The sequence below is a fragment of the Somniosus microcephalus genome, chromosome 6 (assembly GCF_052327205.1).
Source record: "Somniosus microcephalus isolate GS21.2 chromosome 6, FLI_Smic_1.0, whole genome shotgun sequence".
Classification (NCBI taxonomy): Eukaryota; Metazoa; Chordata; class Chondrichthyes; order Squaliformes; family Somniosidae; genus Somniosus; species Somniosus microcephalus.
In genome coordinates this window covers 21,003,070-21,019,398 of record NC_140992.1, presented here as the reverse complement: position 1 = coordinate 21,019,398, position 16,329 = coordinate 21,003,070, and the positions used below count along the sequence as shown (strand labels likewise).

At 42.4% G+C, this 16,329-nt stretch overlaps 1 protein-coding gene across 3 annotated transcripts in view; it reads left to right on the top strand.

The window, feature by feature from the left end:
* LOC147115522 (E3 ubiquitin-protein ligase RNF13-like) overlaps positions 1-16,329 on the top strand; it is a 317,497-nt gene that overhangs the window by 169,371 nt on the left and 131,797 nt on the right. For all 3 annotated transcript variants that reach the window (XM_085989823.1, XM_085989824.1, XM_085989825.1), the window contains 2 exons: positions 4,332-4,419; positions 14,623-14,713. In XM_085989823.1, coding sequence (XP_085845949.1) covers positions 4,332-4,419; positions 14,623-14,713 — 179 coding nt within the window. The remainder of the gene's footprint in view (positions 1-4,331; positions 4,420-14,622; positions 14,714-16,329) is intronic.

The following is a 16,329-nucleotide window of genomic DNA, read 5'->3' as shown; positions in this document are numbered from 1 at the left end:
CCCCCTAGTTCTAATTTCACCCATCATCGGGAACATCTTCCCTGCATCCACCCGATCCAACCCCTTCACAATCTTATATGTTTCAATAAGATCGCCTCTCATTCTTCTGAACTCCAATGAGTGGAGTCCCAATCTACTCAACCTCTCCTCATATGCTCATCCCCGGGATTAACCGAGTGAACCTTCTTTGTACTGACTCGAGAGCAAGTATGTCCTTTCTTAAGTATGGACACCAAAACTGTACGCAGTATTCCAGGTGCGGTCTCGCCAATACCTTGTACAACTGAAGCAATACCTCCCTATGTTTATATTCTATCCCCCTAGCAATGAAAGCCAACATTCCATTGGCCTTCTTAATCACTTGCTGCACCTGCATACTAACCTTTTGAGTTTCGTGCACCAGGACCCCCAGATCCCTTTGTACTTCAGTACTTTCCAGTTTCTTGCCATTAAGATAATAACTTGCTCTACGATTTTTCCTGCCAAAGTGCATAACCTCACACTTTCCAGTATTGCATTCCATCTGCCAAATCTCTGCCCACTTACTTAGCCTGTCTATGTCCCCTTGCAGGTTTTTTATGTCCTCCTCACTCGCTACTTTCCCTCCCATCTTAGTATCATCTGCAAACTTTGATATGTTATACTCGGTCCCCTCCTCCAAATCGTTAATATAGATTGTAAAGAGCTGGGGACCCAGCACTGACCCCTGCGGAACACCACTAGTTACTGATTGCCAGTCTGAGAATGAACCATTTATCCCAACTCTCTGCCTTCTGTTAGATAGCCAATCCTCTATCCATGCCAGTGTATTACCCCCAATCCCGTGATTTTTTATCTTAAGCAACAATCTTTTGTGTGGCACCTTGTCAAATGCCTTTTGGAAGTCTAAATACACTACGTCCACTGGTTCCCCTTTATCCACCCTATATGTTACTTCCTCAAAGAACTCCAGCAAATTTGTCAAACATGACTTCCCCTTCATAAAACCATGCTGACTTTGTCCTATTAAATTATGATTATCCAAATGTCCTGTTACTGTCTCCTTAATAATGGACTCCAAAATTTTACCTACCACAGATGTTAGGCTAACCGGTCTATAGTTTCCAGCCTTCTGTCTACTGCCGTTTTTAAATAAGGGTGTTACATTAGCAGTTTTCCAGTCTGCCGGGACCATTGCCAAGTCCAGGGAGTTTTGGAAAATTATTACCAATGCATCCACAATCCCTACCGCCACTTCCCTCAAGACCCTAGGATGCAAGCCATCAGGTCCAGGTGATTTATCCGCCTTGAGGCCCATTATTTTACCGAGTACCACTTCCTTAGTGATTTTGATCGTGTTTAGCTCCTCCCCCCCCCCCCCCCCCCTTTAGCCCCCTGTTTGTCCAGTGTTGGGATATTCTTAGTGTCTTCTACTGTAAAGACTGATATAACAGTGGCACAAAATTATTGATGGAAATCTAATCTACAACCAAAAAAATAGTTTCACAATGTTTCTAGTAAGACATTTTAGAAAATTCTGGCATATGGTCATTGTCTATGATTATGTGAATATTTGATTTGAATGTACAGGAAACTCTCGCTTTACCGGCACCTAAATAACCGGAAATATCTGTTAACCAGCAAAATTCAGGAGTAGGTTCAGGTAAGTTTTACTTCATATTAGTGGCCGTTCCTGGATCTGTGGCTGTGTAACCGGGGTTCCTGCACCTGTTGCTGTGCAACAGGGACGCTTGGTCTGTGGCTGTGTACGGAGCTCTCGTACCTTTTAACTATACCTCTCTGTAATCCGGACTTTTTGATAAACCGGCACCATGCCGGTCCCGTCGGTGCCGGATAAAAGAGTTTCCTGTATCTGGATTGCAGGGTAACCTGGTAGTTTACCATTTGATCCAGAAAATGCCAACATAGCAGTTCACCTGTAAAATTGAAGAACTATTTCGAGAACATCCCACTCCCCTAATAACATTTGATTCCTAAAACATATTGGGCCTGAATTTGCGGTTGGAGGCTTCCCGCGGGCGAATGCCTCCGAACCGCAAGAAAAGTGCGAACCTACCTGATGGTCCCGGAGGTTCGGACACTTGCACTCCTGGGCCTGCGGGCGCAAGCCCCAGCCCAACCAATCAAAAAGGGGGATCCCCATTCTGCTTATTCCATTTACTTACGAAATCTCCATAAGCATGAATACGAATCCCCTAAAAAACACAATTACACACCGGTTAAATAAAAATAAATCATTACATGTTCAAAATTAATTAAAATACAATTGAAATAAACATTTAAAACAAAAATTTATTTTTTGCTTTAAATGTAAACGTTTTAAAGGGGCTAAAAATAACCTAAACTAATTTTAATGGATTTTTTAGGTTTAAATTTTTAAAAATTATTTTAATATTTATTTAAACTCTTACACTGGTTAAAGAAGGCCCCACGCCTGCTTTTGCCAGGCGTAAGGGTTTCACAGGCATTCGCTGGGCAGCAGTTGGGCAAATAGTCCAGCTCTCTGCCAGCGAAGGCCCATTTCCCGCGGATGCGGTGGATCTGTCGAGCTGAAACTTGACAGATCGCAAGTTCCGGGTTTTCGCGCATGTGCAGCGCACATGGAAACCCGGAACTTGAGGGGCACTTACGGCTGCGTACGCGGTCACAGGCCCTGGAAAATCCGGGCCATTGCATATGTAAGTAGCTCTTTTTGGTAGGGGCACACATTTGGCTGGTTTGGATCTCAACCCAGAACCCTTTTCTTTCAGATCGTTGTATACACGCCCTTTATAAGCTCCACTGCAAACCTTTTCATTTCCTTGTATATTCTGTTAAGTTGCCAGCTGTTTAAGGTTATGTAAAATTATCGGATTTTTCAGATATGTATTTAAATATTGGACAGAACATTAGATTGCGTTTAAGGAGATCAATAAATGCCATTGATGTAATGGGGAAAAGTTGTAAATTCTAGCTAAAAGTGCACACAATCTCCCTCTTCCTCACAATGGTGCAGCCCTACTTGATAAATGTTGCATGCCGTGAGTTCTAGTTTATAGTTCTCGGTGTTCACGTTTCAGCAACCAGATGTGCATTGGGAAGTTTTGTCAGTTTCTAAGTTAGGCTATTGTGCTGAATGAGAAGCACTCAGTCTTGGAAAGAAAATAAATACTGATATTATTGGCAGCCCTTTTTCTCAACCCTTACTCATGTTGTGACACATAGTTTTTGAGGTTATTGAAAAAGTGACCCCAACTTTTTGCTCTTTTTATTTCTGTCCTCTCCAGAAGGCGCTCATTCTTGCTGGAGTATAGTTCCCTGGCTGTGGCCAGCCTTTCAACAACAACAACAACTTGCATTTATATAGCACTTTTAACATAGTAAAACGTCCCAAGGTGCTTCACAGGAGCGTTATCAAACAAAATTTGACACTGAGCCACATAAGGAGATATTGGGACAGATGAGCCCAAGCTTAGTCAGAGGTAGGTGTTCAGGAGTTCTTAAAGGAGGAGGGAGAGGTAGAGAGGCAGAGAGGTTTACGGAGGGAATTCCAGAGCTTAGTCCCTAGGCAGCTGAACGCATGGGCACCAATGGTGGAGCCATGAATCTCAGGAATACGCAAGAGGCCAGAATTGGAGGTGCTCAGAGATCTCAGGTTTGTAGGGCTAGATGAGGTTGCAGAGATGGGAAGGGGCGAGGCCATAGAGGGATTTGAAAACCAGGATGAGAATTTTAAAATCGAGGCATTCCCGGACCGGGAGCTAATGTAGGTCAGCAAGCACAGGGGTGATGGGTGAACGGGACTTAGTGCGAGTTAGCAGAATTTTGGATGAACTCAAGTTTACGATGGGTGCAAGGTGGGAGACTGGCTGGGAGAACATTGGAATAGTTGAGTCTCGAGGTAACAAACACTCGGATAAGGGATTCAGCAGCAGATGGACTGAGGCACAGGCAGATGTTACGGAGGTGGAAGTAGAAGATCTTGGTGATGGAGAGGGTATGGGGTTGGAAGCTCCACTCCGGGTCAATAGGGTGCCACGGTTGCGAACAGCCAGTTTCAGACAGTAGGCAGGGAGAAGGATGGAGTTGGTGGCTAGGGAATATCTTTATTCAAATTCCTTAGTGCTTGGGCTCATTCATGAAGCTTTGACTGTGGCTGACATCACAGCTTGGGTCCATTTTTTCTCCAACTGATGCCCATTCTTGTGTTATTTGTACTATGCTCATGTTATACAAGCAAATTTTCTTGGATTGTGAATTTCCTTGCAGATTAAAAAGCAATGTTCAACAAAACCTGTTTTACTTTGTTCTTCAGATGTGCAATTTAACCTTCCTGTGTTCCTTTTCCTCAGGTATTGAATGCTCAGCGGGCTGGATACAAAGCTGCCATAGTACACAATGTTGACTCCGATGATCTTATTAGTATGGGGTCCAATGATGGTAAGTAAGCTGCTAACTGTCATTAAATGCACAATATGCTGAGACCAAAACTAGGGATCATCATAAACCGTGGATAACAGGGGAAATTAGAGACAGCATAAAATCCAAAGATAGGGCGTATAAAATAGCCAAAAAAAGCGCCAGAGCGGAAGATTGGGAACAGTTTAAGATAGAGCAAAGGAGGGCAAAGGGCATGATCAAGAGGGGCAAAATAGCTTACGAAAACAAGCTGGCGGAAAATATAAAAACTAACTCCAAAAGCTTTTATAAATATATCAAAAGGAAAAGACTGGTGAAAACCAAAGTTGGTCCATTGCAGTCAGATACGGGGGAATATATAATGGGAAATAAGGAAATGGCAGATCAACTAAATGCATACTTTGGGTCAGTCTTTACGAAGGAAGACACAAAAAACCTCCCTGGGATATCGGGAAAAATAGGGACATTGGCAAAGGAGGAACTGACGCAAATCAATATCTCTAAGGATATGGTGTTAAGGAAGCTAAAGGGATTGAAGGTGGACAAATCCCCAGGGCCTGATAACATGCATCCTAGGGTACTGAAGGAGGTGGCCCTAGAGATAGCGGATGCACTAAGGATGATTTTTCAGAATTCATTAGACTCGGGAACAGTGCCGATGGATTGGAGGGTAGCTAACGTTACCCCACTATTCAAAAAGGGGGGTAGGGAAAAAGCAGGTAATTACAGACCTGTAAGCCTTACATCAGTTGTGGGCAAAATGCTGGAGTCCATCATTAAGGATGAAATAGCGGAGCACTTAGCAAATGGGGACAGGATAGGACAGAGTCAACATGGATTTACAAAGGGTAAATCGTGCTTGACTAATCTATTGGAATTTTTTGAGGGAGTAACTGGTAGAATAGATGGGGGAGAGCCAGTAGATGTGGTGTACCTGGACTTCCAAAAGGCCTTCGATAAGGTCCCACATAAAAGATTAGCATGGAAAATTGAGGCTCATGGGATAAAGGGGAAAGTTTTGGCGTGGATAGGGAACTGGCTGTCAGATAGAAAACAGAGAGTTGGAATAAACGGCTCATTTTCTGAATGGCAGGCAGTAACAAGTGGGGTACCACAGGGATCTGTCCTGGGCCCCCAGCTGTTCACAATTTACATTAATGACCTGGATCAGGGAGTCGGATGCAGCATTTCCAAATTTGCAGACGACACTAAACTAGGAGGTGGGGTGGGCTCAGAGGAAGAGACCAGGAAGCTCCAGAGCGATTTGGACAGACTGGGCGATTGGGCGGATAAATGGCAGATGCACTATAATGTGGACAAGTGCGAAGTTATCCACCTTGGGTGCAGGAACGGGAGGGCAAATTATTATTTAAATGGCAATAGATTGGGAGAGGGGGAAGTACAGAGAGACCTGGGTGTTCTTGTACACCAGTCACTGAAGGCGAGCATGCAGGTGCAACAGGCGGTCAAGAAGGCAAACGGTATGCTGGCCTTCATAGCAAAAGGGTTAGAATACAGGAACAGGGATACCTTGCTGCAGCTGTACAGGGCACTGGTGAGACCACACCTCGAGTACTGTGTACAGTTTTGGTCGCCTCATCTGAGGAAGGATGTTCTTGCCATGGAGGGGGTGCAGCGGCGATTCACCAGGCTGATACCAGGAATGGCGGGAATGACCTATGAGGAGAGACTATGTAGTTTAGGGATGTACACACTGGAGTTTAGAAGATTGAGAGGGGACCTCATAGAAGTGTATAAAATTCTGACAGGTCTAGACAGACTGGATGCAGAAGGAATGTTTCCCTTGGTGGGTGAGAACAGAACTAGAGGACATAATTTAAGGATAAGGGCTAAACCATTTAGGACAGAGATGAGGGGGAATTTCTTCACTCAGAGAGTGGTGAACCTGTGGAACTCATTGCCACAGAGGGCAGTGTACGCCAGCTCATTAAATATATTTAAGAGGGAATTAGATATATTTCTACGGGCAAAAGGGGTTAAGGGTTACGGAGAGAAGGCGGGGACGGGATACTGAATTAAAGGATCAGCCATGATCTCATTAAATGGCGGAGCAGGCACGAAGGGCCGAATGGCCTACTCCTGCTCCTATCTTCTATGTATCTATGTATCTATGTAAATATAAGATAGTCACTAATTAATCCAGTAGAGAATTCAGGAGAAATTTCTTTACCCAGAGAGTGGTTAGAATGTGGAACTTGCTACCACAGGGAGTAGTTGAGGTGAATCGCATAGAATGCATTCAAGGGGAAGCTAGATAGGCACATGAGGGAGAAAGGTCTAGAAGGATATGTTGATGGGTTTAGGTGGTGGGAGGAGGCTAGTGTGGAGCATAGACACTGGCATGGACATGTTGGACCGGATGGCCTGTTTCTGTGCTGTAAATACTTTGTAGCTTTGTATGATGAGTCACATTTGAGAGCATGTGGAAAAGACTGAGTATGGGAAAAGGTCCAGGTATTACAATTCTTCTGACCACTGCATGAAAATATGTACACTTGTTCAGGTTTTATTCACTTTTAGCAGCGCTGACTCGCATTGGTCTTCTGAATGCCACAAAAATTCTTACAGATGGTCGACACCATGGATAATTGAGGTTCTCTTACCTGTTTCATTAATTATTGAGTCCAACTGTTGTTTTATTTTGGCCAGCTGCTATTTTACCAGCTACTGTTTGAATTCTTCTTCCATTTTCTAATTTAACTCTTCGCTTCTTTGTCATTTGGCCCAGCACCAGTCTCCATTGAGATTAGGTAGTTAACATACCTTTTGCTTTATATACTTGTAAACAACTGCTAGGAGGCACAGGATAAGGCCTCAAGATAACCCTTGTGGGTTTTCTGAAACATTTTTTTTCTTTCCCTCCATCCCCTTCCTGCTGTGGAGAAATGACCAGCCTCTGCTCGGCATCACCTCTTGATGGCATGGCTGAAGTTGGAACTCCCTATATTTATTGTAACTATAAACCTATCACTGCAACAGTCAGGGCCACTATTTTTGACACAGGTGGGTGACATGCCTGCCATCTACGGGATTCTCTGATGTATCTGTCGCTGTACCTGACCCACAGTGCATTTGCACTGTAATGGTAGCATTGGTGCCAAGTGGTCTCGCTTTGCACCAGCTCTAGTTTTATAGTGAAATTCTGGAGTTGGGACCTTACCCAACTCTGAAATGAAGCGGAGTGAGATTTGGTTCCTCATTAAATCACAGTTCAGTATTTTGAAATAAAAATTTTGCTGATATTTATTCAATGTGACAATTCATTGGTTACTGTGTGCCATCATGTTGATATACAGAAGCGTGGCACGTGAAAAGGCATGGAGCCAGCTCCTGCCGAATGACCATGTTGAATTTGCATAGCCATGGGCCCTCCCCAATTTTATTACTTTTTTTTTCCTTGAGAGCAGTGAGTAACCAGAGAGAAAATTTCCAAAAATGTAAAATTCCTTCCAGCTTCCCCCTACTCCAAGATAATTAAACAAATCTGCTGGATATCAGTTTGATCAGTTCCATTCCTGTCGTCCCTATGGCCCCAACAGGACAAAGGCAATCTTGTTGCATAACTTACTTGATCATCTTTATCTATGCTCATCTCTATAACTTTCAAAATAACAACAGAAAACACTGGAAAAACTCAGCAGGCCAGGCAGCATTGGTGGAGAGAGAAACAGAGTTAACGTTTCAGGTCGATGACTTTTCGTCAGAACTTTTTTTTCCTCTCTCTCTCTTTTTCCTCCCCCCCCCCCCCCCCCTTCAGCTGTCCTTCATTCTGCCAGTGCAATTCACACCTCATCTAGAGCCATCCTTTGTTCCTTAACCTGTCCCATTACCACCTCCCCTTGCCTTGAATGTCTCTCAATCTCTCTCAATCTCTCCTGCTTTCTATCCTATCACTGACCTTCCCTTTTGTTCTTTCATCCCCCTTTTCCCAGCCTCCAAACTTGCTTTCTGTGATGAAATATTCCATTCACCACTCATCAGTATTTCTCTGCCTGTGACTGTGGTTGGTTTCAGTTTCATTTCCATTGTATTGTACTGTGTGTAGGGCTCCGCCCATACCTGGCTCCTATGTAAGCTGGCCCAGCCTGCAGCACATCCAGTACGGCAGACCTCTGGATGGAAGATACATTCTCCTCTGTGTGTTACCTTCTAAGTCAATAAAAGCCTTGTTTTGTTTCGCTAACATCGAGTCTCGGATTTATTGAGGCACATCACTTTCCATTTCCTGCTTTTTTCCAGTTCTGACGAAAGGTCATCGGCCTGAAACGTTAACTCTGTTTCTCTCTCCACCGATGTTGCCTGGCCTGCTGAGTTTTTCCAGCGTTTTCTGTTGTTATTTCGGATTTCCAGCATCCGCAGTATTTTGCTATCGTATCTATAACTTTCAGTCCTTTTGTATTCAGGTATCTATGCATCTCTTAGTTAAGGTTCCCCGGAAGCTCAACGTAAACTCGAGGAACAGCACCTCATCTTCCGATTAGGCACTCTGCAGCCTTCCGGACTCAATATCGAGTTCAACAATTTCAGATCATAACCTCGGCCCCTATTACACATTTTTACTTGTAATTTTTCCACTCCTTTCCCCACCACCCCCCCCCTTTCCTTTTGTTTCTCTCTCACACCTGGCAGCTATCTCTTGCCCTGCCAGCACACTTTACACCTAATCTCAGCCTATTACCATCTCGTCTAGCTCTTTTGTTTCTTTCACTTCTTTTGTCCGATCGCAGCCCTGCCTTCGATCTATTTTCTTTTCTTTCCAGTTTTGAAGAAGGGTTCGACCCGAAACGTCAACTCAAATTTCTCTCCACAGATGTTGCCTGACCTGCTGAGTTTTTCCAGCATTTTCTGTTATTTCGGATTTCCAACATCTGCAGTATTTTGCTATCATCTTAGTTAAGGTTTATTGCCATAGTATTCTTCATCTTATTATACTAGATACTGACTGCTCCAGGAGAGGAAAGAAAATGTTATTTTGGTCTTGTTCATGTTCTGTAACTCTACTACTACATTTTTTTTTTCTTATCCCATTCATGTGTTCCTCCACCGCCCCCCCATACTTCCTTCCTGCTGTCCTTTTAAAATGTCCCTGTAACAGAGAAACTTTCATTGCAGAATATGCTTGGCGTGAGTTGAGAGAGGGGGAGTAAAATTGCGAATGTTAACCAAGGCTGTATTATGTTGCTTTTTCCAATTTGGCAAAATATGGTACACAAATGAACAGGAGCCATTTGCATACTAGTTGAAAATTTTGATCATTTAAGAACATTGTAATCTTTGATTTCTGTTTCATTGTTAAGGGATCTTAAGGTATTTGATGGCATATGATGCAAGTTGCTTGCTTATGGCAAATTAGTTTAAAGCTGCAGGATACCACAGTGACTGCAAATGTTTTTCTAACTTGACTAATCTACTGGAATTTTTTGAGATGTAACTAGTAAAATAGATAAGGGAGAACCAGTGGATGTGGTGTATTTGGACTTTCAGAAGGCTTTCGATAAGGTCCCACATAAGAGATTAGCGTGTAAAGTTAAGGCACATGGGATTGACTTGGATAGAGATCTGGTTGGCAGATAGAAAGCAAAGAGTTGGAATAAACGGGTCTTTTTCCGAGTGGCAGGCAGTGACTAGTGGGGTACCACAGGGATCGGTCCTTGGACCCCAGCTATTCACAATATATATTAATGATCTACACAAGGGAACTAGATGTAATATCTCCAAATTTGCAGACGACACAAAGCTGGGTGGGCGTGTGTGCTGTGAGGAGGATGCCAAGAAACTCCAGGATGATTTGGACAGGTTGGGTGATTGGGCAGAAGCATGGCAGATGCAATATAACGTGGATAAATGTGAGGTTATCCACTTTGGTGGCAAAAACAAGAAGGCAGATTATTATCTGAATGGCAATAGATTGGGAGAAGGGGAAGTGCAACGAGACCTGGGTGTCCTTGTGCACCAGTCGCTGAAGGTAAGCATGCAGGTGCAGCAGGCGGTTAAGAAGGCAAATGGTATGTTGGCCTTCATAGCGCAATGGTTTGAGTACAGGAACTTGGATGTCTGGCTGCAGTTGTACAGGGCCTTGGTGAGACCACATCTTGAGTATTGTGTGCAGTTTTGGTCACCTTATCTGAGGAAGGATATTCTTGCCATGGAAGGAGTTCAGCGAAGATTCACCAGGCTGATACCTGGGATGGCAGGAATGACTTATGAGGAGAGATTGGGCTGATTGGGCTTGTACTCGCTGGAGTTTAGAAGAATGAGAGGGGATCTCATTGAAACTTATAACATTCTGGCAGGACTGGACAGACTAGATGCAGGGAGGATGTTCCCGATGGTCGGGGAATCCAGAACCAGGGGTCACAGTCTAAGGATAAGGGGTAGGCCTTTTAGGACAGAAATGAGGGGGAATTTCTTCACCCAGAGAGTTGTGAACCTGTGGAATTCTCTACCACAGAAGGCAGTAGAGGCCGATTCATTAAATATATTCAAGAAGGAGTTGGATATATTTCTTAAGGCTAAAGGGATCAAGGGGTATGGGGAGAAAGCAGGGACCGGGTACTGAATTTGGATGATCAGCCAGGATCTCATTGAATGGCGGCGCAGGCTCGAGGGGCCGAATGGCCTACTCCTGCTCCTATCTTCTATGTTTCTAAAATCTCCCTAACTTAAAAGGGAGGGAAAATTCCCTTTTTATTACTTAAATATATATAACAATTAAAATAAAAACAGAAGATGCTTGAAATACTCAGCCGGTCAGGCAACATCTGTGGAGAGAAAAACAAGCGTTCACGTTTCAGGACGTTTTTTGTTCTTATTTCAGATTTCCAGCATTCGCAATATTTTGCTTTTGTGTAATAATTAAAAGTTAGTTTACTTTTGGATTTGCCAGTAAACATGTGGTTGAAACTGGGCTAATTGCCTGCTGTCAGATCCTAGAGCTTGTGACCATATGATGTTGACATACCAGCGATATTGCTCAAGATCAGTACTTGTTTAGAGCAGCTAGAAAACTCATTGCACGCTGTTTTCTTAGTGTCTTTCATTCTGGCCAAGGAAAACTGAATTCATGCATGGACGTCTCGCACCTCTATATACAGGAAACTTTGTGCTATCCGGCACCAATGGGACCGAGCTGTTGCCGTTCCCTCAAAACTGCCGGACAAACCAGCGCTAATGTTGAAACATACGGATCTGGCAACAAACCCTGTTGCTTAGCAACAGCTTCTGAACAGTCGGCCGTACTCTCTGTAGCGTCTCTGTAGCTTGGCAACAGCTTCAGCGAGACCTTGCAGAGCTTGACTGTTGAGAAAAAAGCAACGAAAAGAAAAAAAACCTAACGAAACGGCTCCTGATTTTTGCCGGTGGCTCGAGCTTGCCGGACATTTAACCTCCCGGATAACACAGTTTCCTGTACTGGTTAAATTTTAATCTCAAAACATAAAACCCAGGGGCCATTCGGCTACCTGCAGTCAGTTTGAAAACAAATCTGAAAAAGAGTTTAAAAACTTTAAATTTTCTGTTTGCTTTTCACTAGTTGCAACTGTACTACTTGACAATCTTGCCTCCCAAAATATTGCACAAGGGATTCTCACTCTGGAGTAACCTGAAGATGGTTTCTTCTCAATCTGCTGAGCTTGGATGGCATTACCATGCAAGGCTATTGCACAATGGCGTGTTATTCATAGTGACCTTGGTGTGCGCCAGTGGCTAAGACCCCACAGAAATTGGTTCTACAGAATCCATGTCATTTTGCATTGTTTTATATTCTGCTAAAGGGGCCCTTTTAACCTGCTACTGTACATTAAAAAATACAGCTATAATAGTACCAAGATTTGAAAATTATTTCTGTATAGTTTTATTTTACAGGTAATGAGTACAGAATGCTGCATATATGCACTGCTATGTATCTAATATATTTCTGTCTTGCTAAATTGGTATGGCACATTCTCCATTCTCTCAACTGTATACAAGAAAAATACAACAATATTGAAATTGGTAACATTTTAATATTCTTTATTGATTATAAAGTATTGTTCCTTCACTCTTCCAATATTACCCTCTCTAACATAATCGGGGTCAATTTAAACTAGTTCATAATGATTTCCTTACTACTGCCTCGGAGACAATGACCCGCCTCTTGACGTTACCTGGGATGGAGTCAGGCTAGGGGTCGGGTGCGGCGGACGTTCGGCAGCGAAGCCAGGTCTTGGCGGGCCAGATTGAATCCATTGACGGGCCGTATTTTGCCCGCCACTGGACTAGTAGGAGTAATTCCATGATCCTAAGCTCTCTGGGAGTGCAGGTTGGAAGTAAGGTGACGCGTTGTAGCACTAATTCTCCAGCCGACATTTGGCCTGGGATTGTAGAATTCCAGTTTTTATATATATATATGTCATGAGTAATGAGATCATTCTCGCGAGTAATGAGATCATTCTCGCCAGTGAAATATAAATAAATATTTCGTGACACATTCTATTGATAACACAAATGTGTGAAATAGCTTATTAAAGTAGTAACTTCATTAACCACCAACAGTGGTTAAGCTTCTGTGACGTCAGTAGCTATTGTAACCAAGTGATTTCTTTTTTTAAACTTACTTCCCAGGGCATGTCATACTCCTCCTCAACTTTCAGCCTCCAATCCCATCAAGCACCAATAGCCCTCTGTTGCTCAGATCCCTTATGCAGCATTTTTATATGTCTCAAAGCCTCTGTTTGGCCTGCCTCCTTCAGCCCCCTCCCAAATAGGTCCACCATGCAATTTCTCTACTCAAGGGCCTTTCTCCACAGCAGACACAACAGTACTAACATGAGCTCTGAACCTCATCTGACGATGACTGAAAGTCACCAGGTGACATCCTGTTTATTCCACTTAAAAAAAAAAAAAAAAAAAAAAAAATCCAATGAAATAAAAAGTTAAGAAATCTGTGCAAATAGAAGACTACTTTCCAACTTAAGCTCGTGTATCCTGTACAAAATATTTACGGTATTTATAATTTTCCAGCATTGTATTTTTGAAGCATTTCCTTTCAATCACATGTGCCTGAGGAATCCCTTGACTTCCTTCCATGTCCTGACATGGGTGCCATCATAAATTATGTTATACCTCATACTCTTATACAGTACTTCCACACTTTTATGTCAGATTTCCCTCCAAGGCAACAGCTCAAAGAAAGAAGTAACTTGTATTTACATAGCACTTTTCATGTTGCCCTCAGGACACACCAAAGCACTTTACAGCCAACTTTGGAAGTGTATTTGTATTGCAGGCGAATGCAGCAGCCAACGTGTGCACAGTGAAGTCCCACAAATGGCAATGAGATGATTGGCCAGCTAATCTATTTTGGTTGGGAGATGAATGTTGGTCATGATGAGGGAGAATTCCTTGCTTTTTGGAAAAAGTGCCATGAGGTTATTTTATGTCCACCCCAGTCATAAGTTAAGAAATCAAAATGGATAGACCATCGGAGTTTGTCACGAGGTGAGCCACCATCTTGTGACTGAGGGTGTGTATTCTGTAAAACGGTTCTACAACTGAATTACGTCGAGGTATCAAGTGTAACACTTCTGGCACAATAGTTCAGCTATCGGCATATAGATTTTTTAAATATAGTTAAAATGATACTGCGTATCATCAATGCAACTTTTTGAAAAAATAAATCTAGACTTGCATCATGTTGAATTCTGTAACTAATGGTGAGCCTTAAGCATAGAATTCCTGGGAGAAGGGAATGTCTTGTTAAACAACTCTTGCACCACTCCCTTATATTAGACTAAAATCACAAACTAACTTTGTTTGGAGGAGAGAGGAGGAAGTTCATGATCTCCCACAGGTTTTAGATTTGTATTAGGAGCTGGTATTCAGAACATTTATGCATTTACCAAAGTTAATTTGTACTCTTGCAGATTTTGTTACAGAAATGAATTGATTTGTTAACATTTCAGTGTGGTGGATTTCTAGGATGTGTTATAAAACTTATACAACACCAGTAGGAGGTACTTCCCCCCCCCCCCCCCCATTTGAGGGGTGTTTGTCATGTCCCCTAACATTCCAGAGCTGCACTGCTGTCTCATATAGTGAGAGTTGATAGGAGGGAGTCCTGAAGAGACCTCTCTAAAGGTTTGAAGTTCTTAATTTATACTAATTTATGCAGCAGTATATTTGCTTCTAATGCTGAATTTCACACAATGTCATTCTCTTTTACAGTTGATATTTTTAAACAAATCACCATTCCATCTGTGTTTATTGGGGAAGCATCGGCTAAATATCTTCTGGAAGAATTTAGCTATTTAAAAGGGTAAGTGGTGTGCTGTATATTAATTTTTTGCTCAGTTCTTTCATCATAATTTAATCAGTGATTTTAAACTAAGGCCCCAAACTAACTTGCTAACATTTTTTTCACATTCCAAATAGCTAATTTTATACCTTTTGAAAAGAATTATTGAATTAAGTTGTGTCTCTCTCCATTGCAATGATTCTTGTTTCTATGCTGTCGGCAGTATTCCTCTGAACGTTCCTCCTTTTTTCCCCAAGTTTCAAATACGCCTGCCTAGTGATCCTCCTCTCTGCATCCTCACCATACAGGAATAAAGGCTCATTGCTCTGTCTCCTGCGCTAACTCATTATTTCAGAGGGCCTCTTAACTACAATCTGTACGCTTTTAAACTTGGCATCATCTAATTATGGCCTTTTTTTCTCCCACCCATACTCGTTTCAACCTTGATGGTATCCTGCATTATGGGTCAAATCCGTTAAACAGTTCTTTCTGGTGGGGTGGGGCGGCAGAGCAATGAGACTTGAGTCCTAAAATAGAACCTTGAGTCTTATTTATAATGCTCCCCTTACTTTCTATGCAATGGCTATCTTTTGGCAATATACTGCAAATTGATTAACTATGGATTTTTCAAAATATATACTATGCAAATTTTTATACTGTACAAATCATCGATTAGACCACAATTAGAATATTATGTCCAGCTTCGAGGCCCTACCTTAGGAAAGGATGTCAAGGCTGTGAAGAGGGTACCGAAAAGATTCGCTAAGATGCGTTTGGATATGAGAGACTAGCGAAACTGAACACTTTTCATTAGAACAGAGAGGGCTAAGGTGTTCAAAATTATGAGAGGTTTTGATGAGGGTAAATAGGGAAAAACTATTTCCACTGATTGGTTATTCAGTCACTAGAGGGCATAAATTTAAGATCATCGGCAAAAGGAAAAAAAAGGAGCAGTTTGGAGATTTTTTTTTTTTAACACGTGGTGTTAAGACATGGAATACCTGACCAGAAGAGGCAAGTGGATGAATATTTGAAACTAGAAAATTGTATGGGGAAAGGGCAGAGGAATGGGCTAAGTGAATAGCTTTTTCATAAAACCAGGTGCAAGAGGCCAAATGACCTCATTCTGTGCTGTATAGTTCAGTGGTTCTCTACACCTATTGAGCACCTGCAGAATTTTTTTTGCTCGGCGGGTGGGGGGCGCAGGTGGGAGAAGGAGCCCACAAAAAAAAATGTTGAACAAGTGGGATTATCCACCCCAATGATTAACCTCGGTAGAGAGCAAACCTTTTTCTAAAATGCAATCTAATGAGGAATTGGAATATATCCTTTTCCAATTACAGCAAATTGTTTTTGTACAACATAGGAACAAAACAGAGGTCTCACAAGGAGATGCAATTTTACTGATTACTCAAGCTGCCGTATTTGATGCAGGATATGGATTAATGCGTTCTGTATCTTGGCAGTGTCGTTGCTAAAGATGTAGGAAAAGCAATGGGAAATATTTTCTCTACTCTCCCACGTGCAATTAGTGGAACAGAAAAGTTCAAGATATCTGGAGAAGACATTTCGCTTTAGTTTCCCCTCCCATGAAGTTGTGCCATTTTGAATGCTTAATGGTTTCCAGAGCAACTCAA